We start from the raw sequence: 24718 nt of genomic DNA on the forward strand, positions 1-24718 counted from the left end.
CACACGCGGTACGGTTGAAATGATCGTAGGGAAAAAAGAAAAAAAAAATCAGCTCCCAATCATCCGCGAACCGACCGGAACACGTTTCCTTCGAACGCACGTTCCCCGGTTCAGCCGGCAACGCCGAATGAAAAAATATAATTCCACTCGTCACGAACCAGACGAGCTGTCTGTTGCGCATCACGCGTGCGGATTAGTTAAACGATCCGCGTGTATAAACGCGGGGGCCCGGCCGGCGCGGTTGAGTGCGTTTCACTGTACCGGCCTGCGAGCCGTGCGATAATAAATTCTAACGTTCAAAGTTGTCGCCGGGGTTCGCGGCCGCGAAAACCGGCAAACAAAAGGCGCGGAATAATGGCTGCCCGGCGTGCACCTGGAACCTCGGGCCGTAAAGCCACCGCTAACAGGAAAGGGAGCATCAAACGAGGCTGAAAGAAATCCTCCCCCCTTCCGAAGAAAAACCGGAGACAACGGACGTTGGATGAGCCAGAGAGATGGCTGGGTGACCGGTGCACTTTTCGTCCCTGAGGTAATTACAGCACCTCGAATATCCGAATTCGATTCATCTGTTCGACGAAAGTGTTTCAAGTTCAACCCCTTGCACTCGACTCCACCCCTCGAAGGCACCAATAAAAATTATTGGGTTGTTCGGAAAGTAATTTCGTTTTTTCTCAACAGAGCAGATAATTGTACTTTTTTCGCAGCCAACTTCACGCTTAAGCCGCATTGTCATTATATATTTTAACAACTGATATAGCAAGGCTTGTTTGTGAAAAAGTTTGTTCGATTCTGCGCAATAGTTTTTGTATGGTATCCTATCGAATATGGAAAGCCGAAAGCAGCATTTTCGGCATATTTTAATTTTTTACTATCGAAAAGGTGAGAATGCTGTTCGAGCAAGAAAAAAATTATTCTTATTAGAAGATTTATTGATAGAACGCCAGTGCCAAAGCTGGTTTGCACAATTTCGTTTCGGCAATTTTGATGTTGAAGATGCACCACGTTTTGGAAGGCCAGTTGAAGCCGATAAAGATAAAATTGGCTAATTGGGTACTTTGGTCTTGCAAAATCGTCTTCCATTTTCACCAAAAAAAAAAAAAAAAGAAAAAACGAAATTACTTTCCGAACAACCCAATACTACACAAAATTCAAACAATTTTTATACGTTATGCACCCCACTATTAGGCGATAGAGAAATAATTTTTTTTTTTTTGTGAAAATCGAAAATTTGTAAAATGGATTTTTTGCCGCCTCGGCACCACTGTGCAGCGCCGTGAAACTTATAATTAGTGGGCTTATCCATTTATCTGCATGCTCCGGAGAAAACAGCTGTGCCTTACTGTCGAAAATGCGGAAGATAAAAAGTGGAAGGGAAAGAAACATCGACGAAGACTGTACAAGTGGGCTGTCAAGCTGTGCGAAATAAGAAGAACGGGCCAGCAGCCCGGGAGGGTGGCGAAGGGGCACGCAGCCGCCGCAAGAAAGAGGGTCGAAAACGGGGAGAACGAGAAGATGGCGGGAAATAAACGAGGTGTGGTAGACTGGACCGAGGCTCCTGATCCCACAATGCACCACAATAGACCGCCGACGATGGTTTTGCATATGAAAGAGGGCCGAGAATAGAGACCGCGAGAGATAGGCGCACGTAGTATGATATTATATCTGACTAGGGTTCCGCGCTGCCACCCACACACCCCCTCCCCCCACACACTTATTTCTCTCTTCTTCATCTTTCCCGGCAAGGTCTATCGCCATCTTTCTACAGCTTCGTCGACGTTACCCCCTCACCGAGGCTATTTTTCTCCCCGGTTTTCTGTTTTCCTGACCTGTGTTTCCCTTTATCCTCCGAAGCACCTCCTCCACCTTCTCCTCTTTTTCCTCGTCCTGCTCGAGAAGCTACGAGACGGTCGGGGCCGATCGTAAGTTGAAAATGCGTAAGGGAAACTGCATTAGACGAGGGGGCGTCTTTCGCTCGAGATAAACTCGTTTCCATAGTGCCGCGACCCTTTAAGTCGTAGCTCTCATTGTGCTGCAAATTTGCGACCTCTTGCGGGGGCACGAGCCGCCACGGATTATATCGGCAGGACCCCACCGCCGAGACCCTGAAGAACAGTTTCACCGGAGAGCTGATCCACCGCCGCGACGCGCGGTGTTTTCGAACGAGGAAAGGGTTTTCCTACAGTGGATTAGGTAAAGATCGTTTCGCCAGTCAAGAATCTATGAATATTTCGGGCCACTCGAGCAGGTTGCTGGGTCGACGGCGGACGGGAGACAGGATTCGCCCCTTTTTCTTTCATCGGATCTTCGGATTCGGATTTTCTGTACGTGTACCGCGGGATTGGGGAATTTTGGTCCCGGTGAAGAGAATATAAATGGAATAAATGATTTCTTGCAATTTATTAGTAGGTTGCCCCAAATGTTTTTTTTTTCCCGCAACCTTTAGGAGTTGGGTCATTGCAAAAGTCTTGATACGTTTCTAACAGACGCTGTTAGTCCTGTCACAGCAGGATTGCGTTGGACGAATGGTATACAGGGTGTCCCGAAATGTTGTACTTCCTTGAAATGGACGATCCCTCAGGTCATTTGAAACAACTTTTTCCTTTGCGAAAATGTGCTCCGCGGCTTTGTTCAGGAGTTATTAACGAAAAACACGGACCAGTCAGAGCGTAGCGCTGGCATTGGCCGAGCTGGACTACGTCCTCTGTAGCCGCGCTCTGATTGGTCCATGTTTTTCGTCTATAATTCCTGGACAAAGCCGCGGAGAACATTTTCGCAAAGGAAAAATTTACTTCAAATGACCTTCAAATTTACTTCATCCCTCCAAAAGAAGTGCAATATTTTGGAACACCCTATCTATGTATAATATCATTGGAGAGAGTACGTCTTCAGTCGGTTTTTGGCAACAAGTTTAGGTTATTTTCATACATTTTCAATCTTATTAAAGTTGAAAATAAATTTTTGGGACAACTTGATAGCTTTATTCGATAGGTAACGCAACAGAAGTAATTTTGTTTTCCGCAGAATGCAAGTATATTCTTCTCAAAGAATGTCTTGATCTAGTTGTGCCAGATATTATGTATTGTGTATGTACTTATCTGCGGATGAATTCTATGTATAATAATTCACTGAGATTCTATTTACATTTCAGAAATACTTAGTACTATTCTCAGAGCCATTAATGTTGAGTGGCAAACATAATCACGTTCGAAACACTGTTCAGGGTGAATACAAAATTAGAGAATTTTAAAATAATCAGAGAAGAATGGAGATGAATCATTAATCTTAAACTTAGAGGATTATTGATTGAATATCAGTTGTGTGTTTAAGAAAATCAATGAAACAACTTCTAGAATGTGAAAGAGATTAGAGCAATAGACATTAACCAAGAGCCTCTGTAGATTATCGGATAACGATTTAGAAACAAGTAGATGATTCTTCTGAAGTCACAGGAAAGTTTTTTAGCTATTAAGGGTAGTAATGCAATCATACAATAATTTACTCAAAATAAAATTTATATAAATTACCTCGAATCTCAAGAATGATATTTAACAGTAACAAGTTTGTTCAATGTGAGACATTTAAAAAAAACCTAAATCTACGGATAAGGTGAAAAATAATTCAGACACCGTTTTAAGCTAGAAAGTATCATTATACTATGTCATCATGAATTCCCATGATAAATGAACTACACTTTCTATGAAAACTGTATATAGATCAGAAGTGTATCGACTACAAAATTTTCTATAGAATAGAAAACCCGAGCTACAAAATAGTAGTGATAGTAAATCGTACGTTATTCAAAATTGCGATGTAAAAAGATTCCGAAAATAATTTTAACCTAAGTGACAAGCAGAAACCAAATTTTTAAAGACCCATACCACTCGAAAGAACATAATGTACGCCGACAGGGAATTCTCAAACGTGACCCTACTTTCACGGTCCCTACTTCTAAGTAACCCCATAAGGGAGCACGATGACTCGACCAAGAATCCCCTAGCCAACAGAGGTCGACTTTCGCTCGACGTTGTCAATTCTGAAGACACGGATCATTAATCATCATTCGACGAATCGGCCGGGCAAAGGGTTTGGCCCGTCGGAGCGGAGAAGACTGGAGGGGACAGAGAGAGAGAGAGAGAGGGAGAGAAAGGGACAGAAAGAGAGGGAAAGGAGGGAAAGTGGCATAAATGTTTCAGAGTCGCGAGCATCTGTCGCGAGGAGACTTTTTCAGTTCTCGAGGAGAACTGGTTTTTTGGTGGCTCTCGAGGGGAAGGCGTTAGGGGACGAAGAGAAGGAAAAGGACGCCGCCAGAGGGGTAGCGTGAGGTGTCCGGGGGTGGGGGAAGGGGTTTACTATCCTCGTATAATGTATTATAAGTGGAGGCACTCACAGGGCCGTCAGTACCAAACACTCAAAGCCCTCCCCTGCCTCTCTCTCTCTCTCTCTCTCTCTCTCTCTCTCTCTCTCTCTCTCCCTCCCTTCCTCCCTCTTGGTTCTATCTAGCGGTCCGTGTCTCACCGCCCACCTCCGCATCCCTGTACACTCCGCTTTCGAGTTATCGATAAGAACCGCAGACCTCTTTTGTCGGTTGATAGATAGCCTTTCAAAGCGACGCGAGGTCAAATATTCGACATGCCGCCGGTTCAATTTCATGCCAATAATATCTATGCGAAATAAGGGCCGGAAGCTTCCCCCCCGGAACCGCCATTCGACGAGCTTTTTCGCGAAACTTCCACCAGCCGCCCTTTTATCGCTATGCTGCGATCATGAGTGAATCAAATCACAGCTGAATGCGATTAAATCACGCGACAATTAATGCCGATGATTAAAATGTTTCAATCTTTCAATTTTCCGAACTGGTTTCTAGAATTGACGAAACCATCGGATTAACTCTGGCGTGGTAGCTTCTTTAGACTGGAATTTGTTTCACTGGAATCATCCCAAAAGTTCCGCTACGGAATGGAAATATTTTTAGGTGTACAGTTTGAGGTTACTAAACCGAAATAGTCGAAACGATTCTTTCTGATACAGTTCTGATACAAAAATCACAGGCATAGAACCATTACAGGTTTCTTGGGATATTTCCTTTTTTCGATTATTGCTAGGCAGTGGATTTTATGCACTTTCTGATAAAAACTAAAATAGTATGAAGATTGAGAAAATTTTGGAATGTCGATATACTATTTTTAATCTATTAAAGTTATTGAAACAGGAACGAACTTTTTATTCCGTTCCTGTTTCTCACGATTGACTCAGAACATTTTTTTCAGTTTGCATAAATATCCGCAGTCTGATCATTGCAATTTTACGATCTACAATCGTTACCATATTTTTAGTAAATATTAGTGCCCAGATCATGCAACGTAGATTGTATCTGCCAAAATGAACATGCTTTGACGTCATTTAAAATTCGTGGTACAATCTGGACCAAAGTAAAGTTCATCAAAGCGTTTTAAAAGTAGGCTGAAATGAGCTACTGGCTCAATTAATTGCACAGCACACCGAGGCGCGTGTGATTACCAACGGGCGCTGCAATGGCTTGCTTTAAACCGAAAGTGACTCTATGTAGAGAGGAAATCGTTTTCTAGTCAATATTTATCCGGACTGTTTTCTCTATTATTAAAAATATAATATATGTTTTCAATCGTTTCAACAAAAACGTGAATGTTCTCCAGATACTCAATAATAGAAAACAACACAATAGAGACAATGATACTTTATCATTTATAATAAAGTACGATGATGCTTTCTGCATTGAAAAAAGGTGTTTCGTATTTTTCATTTTTACAGAAGTTAGACAATTCAGACATAGTGAGTCCTTTCAATTCTGAAATGCGTACTTGCAACTGTTATTGTTCCTAACAATTGTTAGTAATTCATTCTTGCCTATTCGTACAAAAACAGAAGTTTTTCATTTTAAAACTGTGTCTCCACAGAAGCAACAACGATTTGCTAGTTGTTGCTTCGGTGTGCCCATAGCTTGATATTAACATTTTCTTTATCGTTAGTGGAACAATGATCCACGTCAAGTACATGAACAATCACGGTAACTAGACTGCGGACTTTATGCATCTATGACAAAATTGAGGTCTAACTTGAAACAGTGCAAACATTAAAAGAATTTGAAACTTTCAATACACTATTTCCGATGTTTTAAAATTTCTAAAGATTAGAATGTCTATCTGTTTCCTGTTCCGTTGCAATTAAAGCACATTGACTGCCAACGCTGCAACTTCAAAGTAGCGTAAAAATTAATATTTACAACTGAACGACCACCATATTTCTGTTACCCATACACATGAGTGACACAGCGATCAACGTGTCAACGAAGAAAATCATTATTCTGCACGAAGATCCGCAGTCTAAAGCTATCTCCACACTGAAACAACGTAAACACGCATAACTTTTGAACCAGTGAACTCCTCGTCTTAAAACTTCGATTTTTGGCATTGTCTCGTCAAGATGTACAGGATCATATAGAAAAAACATTAAAAATTTCTGGGTTGCCAAGGTGAAGTTTAACCTTCTTCTTTTTTTACCGAATAAAAGCCGCCATGTTGCTGCAGTGTGGACGTAGCTTAACACCAGACGATCCAATACGCATTTTGCCAGGTATAGCGCGGATCATGTTCGTCCTCGGTAAGTCGTTGCGTTGCGAGCAAAAGACGGAAAATCGTGATACCATAATCGTGCGTTGCCGTTGCTAGTTCTGACCTAGAACCCGATCAACTGAGGGGCTACCGATTCTAGTTATCGATTAGGCTTTCGATTAAGATTAAGGCATCGGAGGCACGGGAGCCTGTGCACATTGTTAGCTTGACAATGAATGAATGGGAGGTGGCGGGCGATTGTAAAATTGAACTACGTTTTAAGAAATGGGTTTGTGAGGCCAGGTGGCGTGGATCAAAGCGGACACCAAGGCGATCCTGGCGATCCAGGAGCACGTGATCACGAACAACGCGCGTTTATCAGTAACACACAGCGACTACAACACGTGGACGCTGAACATCCGCGGAGTACGTACGGAAGATCGAGGCATTTATATGTGTCAGGTCAACACGAATCCTATGAAGAGCCAGGTAAGGAAAAGACTATCCTTCGGAATGGCGGGCGCACAATAAAAAAGCAAGGAAAGAAAGACAGAGAGAGAGGGAGCGAGAAAGAGAGAGAGAGAGAGAGGGAGAGAATACATACCCGGGAAAAGTGGAGAATCTTTTTACCCTAGATCCGGGTCAGATTTTTATTGTGCGCGATGCTTTTGCATGGAGGGCATTCATTTTAAAGTGAAATCCGTTTCTGTGCCTGGAAGTATTTGTTTCCTCCGGCCCGTCGCTGTTGCTGCAGAGGAAGTTATGTTCAAAAATTTCATTGAAATTTTCCATCGTCAGAAACACCGACAACCTTCCCGCCGCCGTTTTTGTTCCCGTTCGTTTAAAATACGCTTGATGATTCGATCGTTTCAACCACCGCGAGAACAATATTTGTTTTATCTGCGCAGAACGCTGAACCGTAAAATCGAATACATTGATACCGTGGCAAAATTATCTTGATTGTTTTTTTTTCGCTTGGTCCTTTCGATAGTAGAAGCGCGATTTTTTCGTTTGATGCTGATAATACGGGCCTGGAAATGATACTGTCTGGCATTCTGAATATATATGTGTGTGTGCGTATAATTGCGGATTTTATGCATTTACGGTAAAAATGAGAACGTGAAATTTGAAGCTGTAAGCCGATTAGAAGAATTCAAGAATATGCATGCATAGTTTTCCACTCGCTAAAATTATTAAAAATGAAAAAACATTTTTATTTGGTCCTTATGTGTTACAAGTGATGAAGAAAATTTTTATTTTGCGTAAAAATTTGCGTCCCAGCCTATTTTAACGATATCAAAGTTTTATATTTTATTTATTCATTTTTGCATAAATGCGTAAAATCCAATATAATGAGGTTCAAGTGGCAGTATGATCGAAAATATTAGGTGTATGCAAAAGTTTCAGTCCTTTTTTAAATTTTCTTTTATTTATACATGACTTACGAGGTTTATGATTAGATAAAGCATAAAAGAACGAGATGAAATTTTCAGAATATGTATGATTGACACAGATCTACAAAACGTATTTTTAAAATTTTCAATATAGGCTCGCATAAAAAAGTTGTAAACAACCAACTTTCCAAAATTTTTTTTCGCGTCATATAGTAGACTAATTGTTCTAACTTCTCAAAAAAATCCAAGTCCTATGGTCTAATATTAAAAAAATTATCGTCCTCTTACAAATGTCCAAATATCATTGTGATTTGCTATAGACGCGATTATTACTTTGCCTAAAAATCCGCAAATTAAGTACAAGTGATTGTGCAGGAGCAATTGAAGTACACTGAAACTTCTGCACACAGGTAACAGTTGATCAAAGAGCAATAGTAAAGCGTTTGCTGCCTCCGTGGAAATATTTCGATGAAAAATACAAGTTCGCCAAGCTAATTGATGATTTATCGATAATGTTACAGGTTGCGTTCCTGGAAGTGGTGATACCGCCGGATATAATATCCGAGGAAACCTCGAACGATCTGATGGTACCCGAGGGCGCATCCGCAAAATTGGTGTGCAAAGCTCGCGGATACCCAAAACCAGAGATCGTTTGGAAACGAGAAGACGGCACCGAAATTATTTCCCGGGACGGTCTCTCCGGTGGCAAAACGAAAAGTAAGCGCTCGAGTCTGTAATTGTGAATTATTCTGCCTGTGCGGTTCGTGAAATACGCTGAAGAATTTTAAACTGCGGCGAAGCACAACGGCAAACTCCCCAAGTGAACTGTTTGTTTGTTTTTCAAATTACTAGGCAAAAGAAATGGGATCAGATTGTTTAAAACATAAGCAAAAATAAAGCATTTCCTGAAAAATGTATCTACTAACCATTAACACTGCCACTCGACAACCGCCCCACCCGTGTTCAGAAAAAACGCACAAAATCAGAACAATTTATTTAATGTAAAAAAAAAAGACAAGATTTATTATAACATTTACTTCTGTAATTTTCTTATACCTCGTACATCATAAACAAATTTTAATTTTGCTCTATAGATTGTAATGAAAATTAAATTTCTAGTTTGATACAAAAATTCTACTACTCATACGTAGATTGCAGTTTGTTATGCAAAATAGAAATTGTTGAGACAGGAGTCAAATGGAAATATTTTTCTTTTCTTAATAATTCTAATATGCTGAAGGCAATACACTAATATTTCTAAATTGTTCTAATCTTTTCGCTCCCTCAAATTTTACTTGATCAATTTTATCATAAACACATAAAATCCGGTTTTGCTATCCGTTCATGCAATGTTTTATTTGTATAGACTTTTGAGGAGGAAGAATCAAATAGAACATTACAATCGGTGTGACTGAAAACTAAACCAACGATTCCTGAAAAGAAGAAACGAGTTCAATACTAGAAATAATTCAAACATGCTAAGGGATTGACAAATGGCAGTGTCAATGATGCGTATATAATATGGCAATACATTCCCGATATAAACGGAATGGCTCGTAAACGATCAAATCGGGATTGAAAATAGGGTAATATCGAAATCAAATCCAGCCATCAATCCTGCCCTACACGCGCAGATTCATAAGTCATGACATATTTTCGAAAAACTTTTTTGTCGTATAATCGCCGGCCAAAAAAATTTGTTCGATCGACAAGGCGAGTTCATAAATTTTGCATCATCGCTTTAAACATCGCTGAATATTGCGGTGATCATACCTCCGCGTGAGTTATATTATTTGATAATAGATTTGTCAATAACCAGCGTTGATCGATTATTTTTTTATTAGAGAATTGATTGAACGGCTTGAAGATATTAGAACGCAATTCCAATTGACTGTTATATAGCTTATAGCGCATTTAAAACAGTGCCCGATTTATGTTTGCTTTTCATTGATTTACTCGAGTTGTCAGAGAATGGAGCTGCTTTATTGCAGCGAGCCTTCAATTAGATTGTCAATGAAAAATATACAGGGTGTTTGACTACAGGAGGGAGAATATTTAAGGGGTGGTTCTCCGAGACAGTATAAGATGAAAATGAAGAATTAAAAAATTGCGGTTTTGGATTCATTTTTTGATGTACTAATGGTTACACGATAAAATTTTGTTTCAATTTCTGTCAGCAATTCCTGTCAATTATAATTTTCTGAAAAATTTTGTTACGCGTCATGTAGCAAAGTAAGATCTTTCCTTCTAAGTTATTGGAGACACTCAAGTTGTCTAGTCCTTTTCTAAACAAATTACTGCTTTTCAACCGTTACGTTTGAGCCGTTTAGCTGCAAAAATGGTGCAAGTCAAAACAGTTAATACTAATTGGATAACGAGAAGTTCAATAAATGTTCTATAAATAACAATAAGGTCTTTTGCAAGCCATGCTAAAATTATATTGCAATCACTTTATTTATAAACTGTTAAACCCTCGAGATTAACAATGTAGATATAAACCATTTTTGCAGTCATCTGCTGTTTCTATTGACGAACATATAAATCCTACTTTCTTGGATAATGATAAATTAAACGTACATCCGAAGCATAAAAATATGTGCTGAAACTGCGAACCACATTCATTGTATTATGTCGTGGAAAAAGTGCACAGACGTAAGTGTTAAAGAACGTGTAAAAATACCTTTTCGACCGACAGTGTACGTACATAGAAACGGTTTCCAATTCACGAATAAATCGGGCGGTCGAGCGTAAACAAAACAGTCGCCAACAATAGACGTAGAAATTCATTTAACACGGATAAGCTCGTAGTTCTGCAGGCATTGTCGGCGCGCATCTTCCCTTTTTTTGTTCTTTTTTTTTTTCATTGCAGCGGTTTCTTTGTTCGTAACGGTTCGCCGTCGTGGCAGCTCGAAATATTTTCGAATCAGTGCCGTTGCCAGTCGGCCGGGTAATTTTAAACTGATTACCGTTGTTCTCGCGTTTCACGTCGCGTCGCGTCTGGATAAAATGAACCGCGCATGGCAATCCCCTCTGTCCGTTGAATCCGCGGGAGTTTTCGTTTCCCGGGAGGAACGAGATTGTCGCCGCTCGTATTTCGAAGCTTACCGTTCGCCGTCCCCCTCGCCCCTCGCCCACGCCGAGCTGCCTCGTGTTACGACGAATCACGCAAATACTCGACAATGCTTCGGCAGATTCCTAGCCGGGGTGCGAAAGAGCAATTTGACACTTACCTTACACGCCGTTCGTCTCCCGGCCAACTCCGTACGCGGAAATGGAAACTGCAATTGGAAAAAAGCCTCGCAAACGCGCAACGTCTGTGCAAAATAGAACAAACATTTCGTTACGTTAACGCGCGAACAATCGGCACTTTTCCTCATCTCGCTGTTCTGTCCTCTCCTATGCAGGGTGTTCGACTTCAGATGGGAGAACATTTAAGGGGTGGTTCTCCAAGACAATATCATACGAAAATGAAGAATAACAAATTTGCGATTTCGGCTCCATTTTTTAGTTATTGTCAATTAAAAATCTCGCTGACACGTGACTCTCGCGCGCCTCTATGACGTACGCAACGTACACCTCTGCTGGTCGGGTTGCCGCATTTTAGGCGGATTTTTAATTGTTAATAACGAAAAATATGGAGCCGAAATCCCAACTTTTTTACTCTTCATTTTCGTCTTATACTGTCATGGAGAACCACCCCTGTAATCGTACACCCTGTATACATACAGTGACTCTTATTAATATTCGGACACTGTTAAAAAGACGATAATTTTTTTAATATATCGGACCATATGACTTGGATCTCTTTTTTGGGAAGTTAGAACAATTATTACGTGACGTGAAAATAATTTTGATAAAACTGCAATTTAGTATTTTCTCTGGAATTCTGACTAATTGCAATTATTTCAAAATTTGTTTCGCGTCATGTAGTCCGATATTAAAAAAATTATCGTCTCTTTGAGAGTGTCTGAAAATAAATACTGTGTATGTACTTCGAATAAATTATTTGAAAAGTAATAGTTAAAATAATATATTATCTCATTTGGCTACACGTTATTTACAGTATTATTTTATTTCAACGGACAAATAATTTGTATTTAGATGATTGCGTTATTTCGTATTCATTTGAAATATTTTTTCATGTAGCATGATATAATTAAAGTGGAGGCACTGCAAGAGTGTATGAATATGGTCGTGTTATTTTCAAACAGTTAAAAGTATTAACAGAAGAATTGCATTTCTATTGAGCTCCCTTTTCTTGCAAATGATGCATAAGTGTTTTGCGAGAAGATTTATGGCAAAAATGTGTAGGTAAAGCACAAAACAGAAGGAACGTTAGATTTTAATACTACCGGTACATTATCAACAACCTAATAAAGTTGTTAAGAGAAGATTTGAACTGTAGCTCGCTTTCCTTGTAAGGGGCCGGTCTCCGTAGATTCGCGATAAGGTAGAGTGACTACATTACCATCAAAAAATGGTTTTACGTGCTTCAAGTTTTCGTCCTTAAATAAGAATATTTTGTCGCTGGTAAAGGGCTCATTCGAAAGAGAAAGGTTCAATCTAGTGCGCGCTGATCAGGAGCTGCCGACATTATGCAGATATTTGGTAATATTATATAAGCGTTCGAAGTAGGCCAAAAATTGACGATGTGCAGGCCGTGGAATCCAAGCATTTTTAAGCCATTGGATGACTTTTCTGGATGATGTCGAGACCAGCGCGCACTAGAAAATATCTCCAGCTACAAATTCAGCTATAATTTGTCTTGATTCTGTTGCAAAATAAAGGCGAAAACTTGAAGCACGTTTCTGGCGTCAGAATTCATAATATCGATAATACAGAGCAAAACATGTGACAAGTTTAATCACAGACTTAAGACCCGTCGGATCAAGACCAAGACGGATCTTAAGTCTGTGTCTGAAGGCTGTGAATGGAAATTATTAATTAAAAAGGTCACGTGACTACCCCGGGCCCTTAATGCACACAGTTTTTATTTTGCACGAAGATCCGCAGCTTCCTTATGAGATTGTGGAAATTCTTGCGAGGCTACGCTAAATGAATAGTGATTTAGGAAAGTCATTAAACCGCGTACGGTCGAACGGGTTTTGAAATTCTTTCCATCCGCTTGTGTATTGCAGAAGCTATCGCCCAAGGGGAAACGCTGAGTCTGTCGAAAGTAACCAGGAGCGAGATGGGCGCCTACCTATGCATCGCAAGTAACGGAGTACCACCATCAGTCAGCAAACGGATGATGCTGCAAGTGCACTGTGAGTACGCCCTAATATCGTTTCCCTAGGTACTTTCACCGGGGATCTATCTCCCGCCGAAGATTATCTTCTTAGTTCCGATGGATTCTGCTGATTCGCTCATTGGACCTAACTTATTTTTCGAAATCCTCTCACGTTCGAACCAGCTTTTATTGCGATTTATTACTCTTCTAATTATTTCGCGTTACGTGCACGCCAAGCTTCCTCCGGAAAGTAATATCACGGAGAAATATCTATCATTTGTTAAACATCGCATTTTGCAAGGTAAAATCCACTTCCATGAACAGCGGAGGGCACAATAAATAATTCCAATTGTACGTTCCACATAAATTTAATTGTGTACAGTTATTTTACTATGGAGATACTAAGATACTAAGGATAGTTTTATTAGACGGTAAACACTATTTTTTAATAAACTGTTTACTGTTTCTTATGGCTCGACGATTGCTAGTGAAGAGACATTTTTAGATTAGTGAAGGTATTATTTTGTAAAAAGGTGTGGTGGATAGTATTCTTCAAAATTGAGTCAGAAACATTATTTTTCGAACGTGAATTGAAGATGATAGATACTTTTGAAAACCTTCTCAGAGCTAAGATCATTTTTCTTTTGTATTAGAAGAAAGTGGAAAAATGGGTGAATCAATTGAATATTTATTGTCTATTGGCAGTTTTACAAACACGATCGATTAGATCAGCGTGACTGACACAATTGTTATAACAAAATTCAAAGAATATCTACAGCTGTGAATATTAAAGATCTAAATGTTTTGCAAAAGTGAATAACTCATTTTGCGCAATAATACGATATTTTTTAAACCTAATATTATTTTTTAAAAATGTCCCTTGTCAGGGCGAAAAGGGAATCGTATCGTATCAGGGGATCGCCTCAATCGTATTTTGATATACTTCGTGAAGAGCTTGCAGCAGTTGTTGAAGAGTAAATTAGAAATTGAATAATATCGAAAATTTTTGCGTTTTCGTTCTTATTAATAATTATTTGTCAGTTTCACACGGCGTAGATGCGCCACGATAAAAATTCCTCCGCAGTTCGCGAATATAGAATTATTTAAATAGCTTTATTGCATTTGTCTCGCCAGCCGGTTCTACGCTGCGATGTTGCAAATTGAATTGTATCACGCGATAGACATGCATGTAAAACATTGAACAATGTTCTGAATTCTATCTGCGTGGATTCTACAACCCAGTTTCGACGTCGATGTTATTCATAACGGTCACGTTACAAAATTTATGCGCCGAGAAGTAGATGCCATCGTAAAATATCCCCTACACCATAGACGGAGAAAACGTTTCAAGTTAGCGCAACTTGTTTCATGTAGAATTAGCTGCTTCGACTTACTACGACATATTATCGCTTGTGCAGTTACAGGAAAAAATCTACACTATGAAAAACATTTCAATTGGCATGCGAGACTAATTAAATGCGATATAGAACGTCTCGAAAATTGCATTTTGCAATACTTCTCGAACAAACTGAGCGAACTAAATGTCGCAAGTTCGCGAACGCGTCGGAATCTCGATATTCATACAGTAGGTATTGCCGATACAATTCATCCGGCTTTTTAATTATCGGTGCAATTACCTCGAACGGCATTAATTTCGTTCACGATTTCGAGCCGAAAGTTTACGCGAGCCGGGAGTTTCAGTAATAAAGTTCTGTCATTCCTGGCTTTTCCGCCCTCACTAAAGGTTTCCGTATAAGTCTATTGAAATCCGTTTATTGGATTCTTCTGGCTTTATTTCCCCGTAAAAACGGATTAACGCTTAGTATTCCATGGGACATTCAATCTTTTCATCGGTCAATCGCTTTGGACGCGAAGAAACCCTACGCACTCGTACACAACAAAAACTTTGCAATTTATAACGTTTACGCCTCACTTTACTTTCTTGCAACACACGATCCTCTCGTAACTCGCGAATTGTTCTCGCATTATAACTTTTTCGGGGCACTTCTCTAAATCTGCCACGAATTTTCCAAATACAGTGAATTCTCGATATATGTCAGCAAAACACGGACCTTGCCAGCGTCATGTATCGGCCAGGAGACATACGCGAGCCGTGTTATGTTTACATTCCTCTGTGTCCGAGGCTTCTCGAGTGGTAGTGGGGATAATTAAGCGACATTTATCATGCAGATGTTGGCGACATATATAGAGAAATCACTGTACACGTTAATTCCGATTAGCTAAAATCGAAGCACGAATTACGGTTTATTGTCTTTACGTGTTAAGAACACGAATGAATGCAAACACTGAACCACCTTTCTGAGAAAGGGAGCAAGAATTTCGCGCGGCAGAGACGCCTCAGAGACGAAGGATGCGTCATTGGCGATGCGATGCGAGGTGAGGCGAGGCAAAGAAACGAAAAAGGGGAGGACGGAACGTGGGGAAGAAAGAGCCGGAATAAAAATAAAATTCCCTTTTACGGTTCCGGGCGGCGTACACCCGAAAAAAAGTGCACCATATTCCCGCCACTTAGGCACGGAAGCGTTTTCTCTCAATCGTCCGTAGCGCAAGCCTCGAGGAGCGAGAGGCGCGTACCCTTATCCGCACGACGCGCAGTCTTAAAACCGGTCCCGGACCAGTCGAACGTGCACACAGAGGCAACCGCCGCGTCGGTGGCAAAGGCGAAAAGCAACACAGCGGGCTTGGATAGCCATCGTCTCCTTCTTTGCATAATTTCAACGCGGCAAAAGGGAAGCTTCCGCGCCTCTGTATTAGAAAAGAAGAACGGCGAGAACTAGGCGGGCCAGGCGCGGCTTCATGGGGGTGCACGGGGGTGGAGAGGGGTCGGTGGTCGGTAAAAGGAAGGAAAAAAGGAGGTAAAGGTAAAACGCAGCTTAAATAACAGCGCGGAGCCGCGCGGCTAAGGGGAGCCTCGCCTGAACCGTCGGGTATGAATTTTTGGGAATTTATTGTAACGAATGGCCTCAACGAATCTTTTTGAAATTTCACCGCTATTCCATCGCATTGTTCAAGCAGCCAACAGTGAATATTTTTATTCACAAAGGAGTATACATAACGAAGTTACGATGTCTTTAATTCGGCTGGTCGTTGAGAAAGGCGTTTCGCGCTATACACTGTAGCACATGATGTATGCATCCTATTCTTAAAAATAAAATTTATCTGCACGCATCTGCATCAATTATAAGAGAAAAGAGTTACATAAAAGTTGATTCATTCTCTTAATAATTGTAACAGGTTGTAAATAATGTGCCTGTAATACTCAATTCCTGCGATGTTTCTGCTGTTTTGTGTTTCATCTGCTCATTTCTCTTATAATTTATATATGATTTGTACGATTACCAATAGGAAAATATTATTCAACTTTTCCATACCAACATAGTATGTAGGAGTTACGTAAATGAATCTTTTTGTGATAATTATCCCCACCTTGTGTACTTGTAGCAAATATAATATTGAATTATAATAGAAAACGATGGTTACAAATAATCAACAGACACAGCAACGAACGAAACCATAGAACAAATTACTTCGATACAGCATACCCTAGCTACGAAACAAAATTTCGAAAAGAGCTTGAGTCTTCTCACCGAAACGATCAAAAATCCCCAACGGTCCAGCACATCTACTCCACACCTCTGCTTTTAAACAGCGCTCCGAAAAACTTCCGCACAGGGAAACAACCGTCGTTTCTCCTTCACCCTTACGATGTTTCCCATTACTTTCCCCGTCAATTCTTTCCTCGTTATTCGTGTTTCGCCGTTGTTCGCGCCACGTTGTCGCTAAACTCGGAGCCAGCGAATAGGTGTATCGCCTCAAGTGTAATTTTATTATCTTTCTCTCCTTCCGACGCGGCTTTCAAGCCCCCAGAACCACCCCCGCCTTGAAGAGGGTGCCTGATGTAGCTCGAGGAAAGAACCGATCTTCTTTTTACATAAATCGATAGTGTAACCCCTCGAAAACATTCTCCTAATAACGCTTAACACATTCGTTGCCTGCACGATACAGTATTCTCACTGTAACTGTGAAAATGATCTCTACCGTAACTGTGAAAACAGATCTCTACCGTAACTGTTAAAATTTCATCCCTATTACCTGGGGTGATCCCCCTGGAAACCAGTGACCGCGCCAGCGAGGTGGCAAGTATCGATGAGACTCACACTAACGCAAGCGAAGCAAAAGATTGCAACTTTTATAATTTTTTATTTTTTTTTAAATTTCTACCATCGTGATTGTCTCTTTTTTCTAATTAAAATGACAATGCGTATACCTTGGTAGACACTTTCCATTAGACAAAATTATTATTGCAACTCTCATTTACAGTTAACGTAATATTTTTCGATTTTTGACACTGTAGAGAGTGCGGCCATGGCAAAATGTTTTTACAAAAATCTAAATTTAGTTACGAATGCATATGTAATGGTAATTCATCACAAAAAATGAAATTTAGCAGTAAAATTAATAAATCAAAAAAAAAATTAACAATATTTACGCATAAAAATAATTGTTAAATGATTATTAAATGATTAATAATATCAATTTCCCCGTAATATGCAGTTTTGCCAAAGGAATTTTTCGCACATCGTGATATAAACGTGTAGTGAGATGTGCCCCCACTTGTCCGTACTCTGGGCTGTGCGTCGGGGTAAAAGGGCGCCGGACGGCGGGTAAAGGGTTGAGGGAACGTTGGAACGACGACGAGTTAAGTCGCGGTTACGACTGCGTTTTCCGGTGTCTTAGATCCGGGGGAGAGGTAATTCTTCCCCGGAAATTGGATGTACCCAGGTTCATGCTACGATCTTGCACCTGCCCTCGAGCGATAAGATCGTGCGGGATAATCGAATTTCATTGAATACGCTCGCTACCCGCAGACCGTATAGACGATTGCGTCCGCGAGCTATTGCTTCGAAATTCAAGCGATCGGTGGCTATTGTCGATAGAGAGACCGGAACGAGGAGAAGGACAAACCGGATCATCTCGCAGATGGCTGTGCCACGATCGATCCCTTTCCTGGTTCGTTCGTTCGTTCGTTCTGATTGTTACATCCGTTCCACGCAAAGCGAGAAATTTACTTGGCCCCGTTAGCAAGCGGGAACCGGTCCCCGAAGAAGCTGCCATATTTTTGATAATCGTCCTCGCAACTGCGAATCCCGCACATGCTATGTCAACGACTTTTGCCAGATTCGATCGCTAGCCTCTCCAGGAACGCACGTTTTAACACCTGGCACTGACAATGGTTTCCGTGATTTCTTTATATATGTCGCCAAGGCCTGGACGATAAACGTCGCGAAATTATCCCCACTACCGCGGGGTATAGTGAAGGACCACGAAGCTCGTGAGACCTCGGACGCCGAGGAGTATAAACATAACTGGACGATACACGACGCTGGCGAGACCCGTGTTGTTGACATATATCGAGAATTCACTGTACTTTCGCACGGTGGTAGATTATGCATTTATGCATAAAATCCGCAGTCTCATCGTGATATTACTTACATTTTTATCTAACAGCGTTCTTCCTTTTTACTCGCGGATGTAATTAACCGTGCCACGTTCATCACGCCGTATCAAGGCAATAGGACTCAGGAGGAACCATTGATTTGAACTATCCGATAGCGCCGTAGCCCCTTAAACGTTTCCACGGGATTTCATTTCGATACCGGGCCGAGATATGTCGTTACGACGGATTTTTACGGGTGTCGCGCGATGCGATAATGTGCATTGCGCCGCCGGGCTGGACACGCAAGGCTCGCTTTCCGCTTCTTTTCGGCGGGAACCTATTTAAACGGGATCGCCTCTTTAATTCCGTCGCAGATAAGGAATTCCCCTTCGTTGATTGCGCGACCGAGCAGAAGTAATATGTAAAGGGTCCTCCGCGAAACACGGAAATTAAAACTATTTGACGTAATGGATTTTTTCGCTCGATACGCCGCCCCCCCCCCCCATAGTGAGTCTCCTCTTCTCATCGTTTTTTATCGTGCCATTCTCTGCGAACGCAGTTTTCGGATTAATGTCCTGCTCATGATAGTGCGATAAGCAGTTCTGCTTTCTTACAAGTATCAATCATCCTGAATATTCAAAGTTTCTCCATTATTTTTGCGTTATTTTTGTGAATTTATTTGAAAGAATGTCTCGAACCAATCTTTCTTGAAATTACAAGGAGCTGAACAAACTTTTTATTTTATCCACTGCATCAGACTATCTCGTTAACATTCAAAGTTTTTCTATTATTTTTTGACAACCCCCCTGTATGTATGTACGCACAATCGAACTTCGCTGGGAGGCGTTCGAGGCTTTGACTTTAAAGGTGCACAATCGCTGGATGATATTTGCCGTGGCAAATTTTATTACATTTTTTTACGTTGTCGAAATCGTTCGATATTTGAAAGCATATATTTTATGATGGTTTGGTTCGAGGAATGGGAACAATTTTTTCGTTGCTTCCTGTGCGAATGGTTTTGTTTTTACGTGGCCGAGAGACGGCGTGCTTTATTAGGCAACTTTTGCGTATATCACATACCTTGTCCCTAGAAACGATTCGAGCTTCAACATTGTTGTTCGAAAATACGAAGGCTGTACGAATTGCGCGTGCATTCGGAACGATTAGAAAATGTTTTATTCGCGTCGTTATTTCCATGCGTTATAGTTTATTTGTCTAGAGTTAAGCCAGGACCAATCCTTTCAGTCACTCACATCTGAAATCACCAGACTGCGGATCTTGGAAATTCCTACTTTCATGGAATAGTTTCAAAAGCCAAATTTTTTATTTTCAAAAGCCAGAGTGAGGAACAAGTTCGATTCATCATCTAGAAAACTCTTTCTAATAAGAATAGAGTCATTCACACGTTAACTGCCGAATAGTCATCTCCAAAAATCCTACAATATCAAAATAATTTAGTCATCGTCAAAACTACTCAGTGACATTGGCACATTGAGTGCCCTATTTCATTGCAATGCTCCTTGTAATATCCTCACACCACGTAGATCCTAAAATTTGATTTACTTAATAAATCGTAGTAAAAAATTAATTTTTGAGTAAAAAAAATTGTGTCGGGTCATTCAAAGTGTGAAAAGCTCATCACACGGATAGTTTCTCGAACTCTTTCAGATCGTGCAACTCCGAATGGGTTTAAACAACAGTATTATGAATCAAATCAATTTTTAAAGATTCATGAAGAATTGTGTGAACCGACCGACGTGTCCAGTCAACGCGTTAGTATTTGTTGCTATGCATGTTTTCTTCTATGTTAAGGATGCATCGATAATATAAATGCGTATGCATCAGCAGGCTAAAGCTGACATTCGTCTTCCAGCATATTCGCTTCTCGACACTATTTCCCTAGCACAAGAAACGTTTCTCGTCGCTGGAGAGGCTAACTAGGTGACCTGTTTCAAATAATCGAATTAATTTAATTCGAATGAACGCAGCCACGAAGAATGACCACCGAAGTGAACAGCATAAATGGCTCGTTCGTTATCGCTTGTATAAGAACGTTCGTGTTTGGTCGAAAACAGTTCGAGCGGATCGGTGCCGGACTGGTTCGATCCGGTCGGGGCTCTCTCGCGAATATTTGAGAATCTCCGGGATTAAAATTTGATTAAAGTACGGCGATTAACAGTTTTATCCGGAGGAGGGGAGGGGGCCGGTGAAGTACAATAGGCCGCAGAGAGATAATTTTAAACGCGTCTACGTGCGGCAGAGGTGGGAAATCAGATTAATAATCTCTGGCCTGTGAATTAAACATGCGGTGGCTCAAATTCAGCGCGTAATTCCCAATTGTGCAATAGCTGGTCATTATTGCGCAGAAAGCGTGCTTAACCGTTGCCAGCACCTTCCCATATTCCCCCACACCCACCCCTTGCACCCCCAACCCACCCACAACTCCCTGTTGTACGACACTTGAATAGCAACGCGTGAATGGAAATAACTGACGCTTCGAGTGCGTTCGCCGAGGCGCGGTTAATTGTCGGTTGATTACGCGCGATATATTAACGACGCGGAAAAACAAGTTCAACTGCAAAGTCACCCGCTCTTCTGTAGGCCTCTTATGTAGAGAAGGGTCGTGTTACCGCTGTGTAACGTTCTGGCGAGCTTGACTGCAATCGAAAATTTGCATCAGACCGTTGTAAGCTCGTCGCATATTTCCAACTAAATTTTCTACGCGGACTTTATTAGTAAGACTGCACCTACCAGAAGCCTAACAGGAAACCAGAAGCCCTTTGCAAACAAGTCGAAAACAAAACATGTCTTCCGACCTAAAACGTTCCCATGCAATGAACCAGGGTGCATCGTTGTACGACTTTCTTTTAAATATCAGCCCTTTTTAGCAAAGATTCAAGTGTCCGGAGACTTTTGGACCTTTTGGACCCTTCTGGGGGGATAACCGGACGACCCCGTAATTTCGGGAACCCGCACATCGCTACTATTAATACATAACAAATCATATAAAATCAACCAATTTTTCGCCATTGGCGAGCCAAATCTTAACCCGTAGCACTCGAATGACGACTGAAAGGCGCCACTAAAAATTGCTATATCGTCATTCAAAATATTTTTTACGTTATCATATTTGTCTGTATTTAATAAATCACTAAACACTTCTATAACATGAAAAAGAATATATAGAAGTTAAATATTCTAGGTCGGAAGAAATGTTTCGTTTTGGAGTTAAAATAGCTTCGAGTGCAAAGGGTTAACTTATTATCGATGAATGTAGAGATTGTTCTTGGGGAGTAGAAGCTGCTGAAGTGTCGGGGATACACTTGAACGGTGTACCGTGTTTAATTTTTCGGTTAAACTTTGCAAGAGACATTTTGCTTGTGTCGAACAATGCAGCGTTGCGAGTTGAACATCAACGATTTTGTTTGGTCGAGCACGATCATTTTCAGCAACATAATTACAGAGTCTCGGCTTACATTCATACAACCAGTACGTTTCGGTGTGGCCGATGAGTTACAGCCATCGCGAGTTTCCCGTAATTAGTTTTCATTCGTGCGGAAACGAATATTTCCTGTCTCCGACCAAGAACGATTCCATTTCTGTCGGCGACCGGATTCGGCAGGGCTGCGAATGCTTCTCTGTCGATGCTGCTCGAAGGAATCCATCGGCCGTGATGTTGCAGACGATAACACGATCATAAATCACGATAGCCCGCCTAAAAAGTGCGCGGCGTAAAAAGGATGTAAACCAGAAATCGTAAACTGCAGTTTAACGTGTAAGAGGTAAAAGGCGACAGAAATCCAATACTGCAGCAGAAAGTATGCGCGTAAAGTTCTTATCTGTAGAAGCAAGTGGCGGCGTTCCTGATTCGAGTGTGGATAATAAAAACGAGAAATTCGTCCGACGGTTTGTTGTAATTCCCGGCGAACTATCTGCCGCCGCGCCGTTCGGACACTGGGTATTATTCAAAACTTTGATTATTATCGTCGTTATCCGTGGTAATTAAATCGGTTACGGTTCAAAATAAAATCGTTTATTTACTTAACGCTGGCTGTACGTCGCAAAATGACGCGGTCTGATATTTTTAATTTACGATTATGGAGAGATTGTGGAAATGCATCCGTGAGAAATTATTAATATAATAATTATATATTATATATTATAAATTATTAAGTAATATTATATAGTCATTGTTATCGCTTCGCAAACCTCGTGTTAAAGACCATTGGAGCCTTCGATCCTCAAAATATTAGTTGCAAGTATCAAAGGGGTGTTCTCGTGCAATTGGTCCAAAAATCGATTTCTTTTTAATGGTAGTTTTGAAAAGTATGAAACTTTAAAAATACTTCCCCAAAGTTTCTTCGCACATTCAGCAACTCACAGATTTGTTCATCGAAAGGTGCTACATTTAGTCTAAAATTGTAAATACACGAAATATCAAAGTTTATCGTTGGAAACGTGTAAGTGACGTGAAATAATTTTTGATTTGGAAATCGAGAAAATAAATCTGCGAATAACAGTTTGAAAAAAAGAAGGAATTGTTCGTTTTCCAAATCAGCATTCTACAAGAATATTTGTAGGTTAACGAGCGATTGGAAATTGTTGAAGAGGTATGAGATATATTGGAAGCAGAACCGAAGCGAACTGCATGAGAAAGGACTTTGTTGCGCGAGAGGCTGGTACAACGCGCAGCAATGACGTAGTGCTAATTTCTGCGTTTCTTGACGGGAGGCTCCTCGTAAATTCGTTGTGTTCGTATCGTCATAAACAATTACTCCGATTCCACCGGGCGATCCTCTGCAAGCGACGCGACGGAATTGCGCGCGGAACGAAATAAAGCTTCGAACAATTTGTCCCAGAAGAGGTGAACTGGCCCCGAAATTGTTCCGCCAGTGGCAGTGATTTACGGCAGTTGTAATCAGTTTGATTAACGCAGACAGCCGCGATAAATGCAGGCCACCGCGAGGGGCTGCTTCAATTTGCAAAGAACTCGCGAACGTTCGGCGAGCCTACGCCGTAAGTCTCGTCGATCGACTCTATTGAACAATATTTCATCGGGTAGGACGCATCGCTTTTTAAAACTTTATTAGCCGTTTCCTGTTTCATTGGCTTCTGCAACCTTCGACACTTATCGGATCGCCGGAAATTGAACGTTTCTCACGAAATCCCAGCGCGAATCCGCAACATTCTCCTGCTTGAGAAATGCTTTACTTCTTCATACGTGTTACCATAAAAATTGTATGAAATAATAAATTCAGCCCTGTTGTTGCTATAAGACCGCGGATTTTTATGCATTTACGAAGAAATTGGGTGAAATATAGAACAGTCAAAGATTAGAAAAATCTAAGAATTTTGGGTAATTATACCGAATAGTGGACTCGTCACCGATTTCAATGACCATGAAATAAGTCGTTGGAGGCATAATTCTGAACAACTTTTTCCTATACATGTTACCACCGGGCGACCTTGGTCTACGAGATATTTGCAAAAAACTGTTGGATTGGTTTTTCAATGTAAAAAATCTATAAAGGAATGAAGTGAATTGTAATTTAATTTCCGCATTCGTTGCGGAAAAAATATTTTCATTTTGCATAACGATTCGCGGTCTAATTGTTATAAAAGAATATAGATCGTTCTGGCTTAGCGCTCGGTATTTCTGATAGGCTTCCGGTAGAGATAAAGCGTTTGAAGAACAGCTAATGACAAGACATTAGAAAGTGAGCCAACGTTTGCCGACATTCGATGTTTCCTTCGGTGATCGCGAGGATGAAACTCGGTCTGATGAAACAGGGTCAGAATAGAGGCGAGCCCATTCGCAAAGTTATTTGGAAATGTGGCCTGCTTCTACGGAATATTTCGGCCGGGAAAATTAAAGGGCTAAATCTACGAGTCGGCGAAGGGTTGGAAAGGGGCGGGAGGGGGAGAGAAACTATTCTACTCTAACTAAACGTGCCCAGCAGCTATCTATCTACTCTGCTTCGCTCGCGGGACTTAATTTAGATTCGTGCGGATTAACTTCTAACTTTTGACCGACTCTCCAGCCAGTGTA

At 40.9% G+C, this 24718-nt stretch overlaps 1 protein-coding gene across 1 annotated transcript in view; it reads left to right on the forward strand.

The window, feature by feature from the left end:
- LOC143352722 (lachesin) overlaps positions 1–24718 on the forward strand; it is a 143966-nt gene that overhangs the window by 95675 nt on the left and 23573 nt on the right. Inside the window, exons 3-5 of the mRNA XM_076785440.1 lie at positions 6891–7076; positions 8503–8698; positions 13120–13248. Coding sequence (XP_076641555.1) covers positions 6891–7076; positions 8503–8698; positions 13120–13248 — 511 coding nt within the window. The remainder of the gene's footprint in view (positions 1–6890; positions 7077–8502; positions 8699–13119; positions 13249–24718) is intronic.

Source organism: Halictus rubicundus, chromosome 3 (genome assembly GCF_050948215.1).
Source record: "Halictus rubicundus isolate RS-2024b chromosome 3, iyHalRubi1_principal, whole genome shotgun sequence".
Taxonomy (NCBI): Eukaryota; Metazoa; Arthropoda; class Insecta; order Hymenoptera; family Halictidae; genus Halictus; species Halictus rubicundus.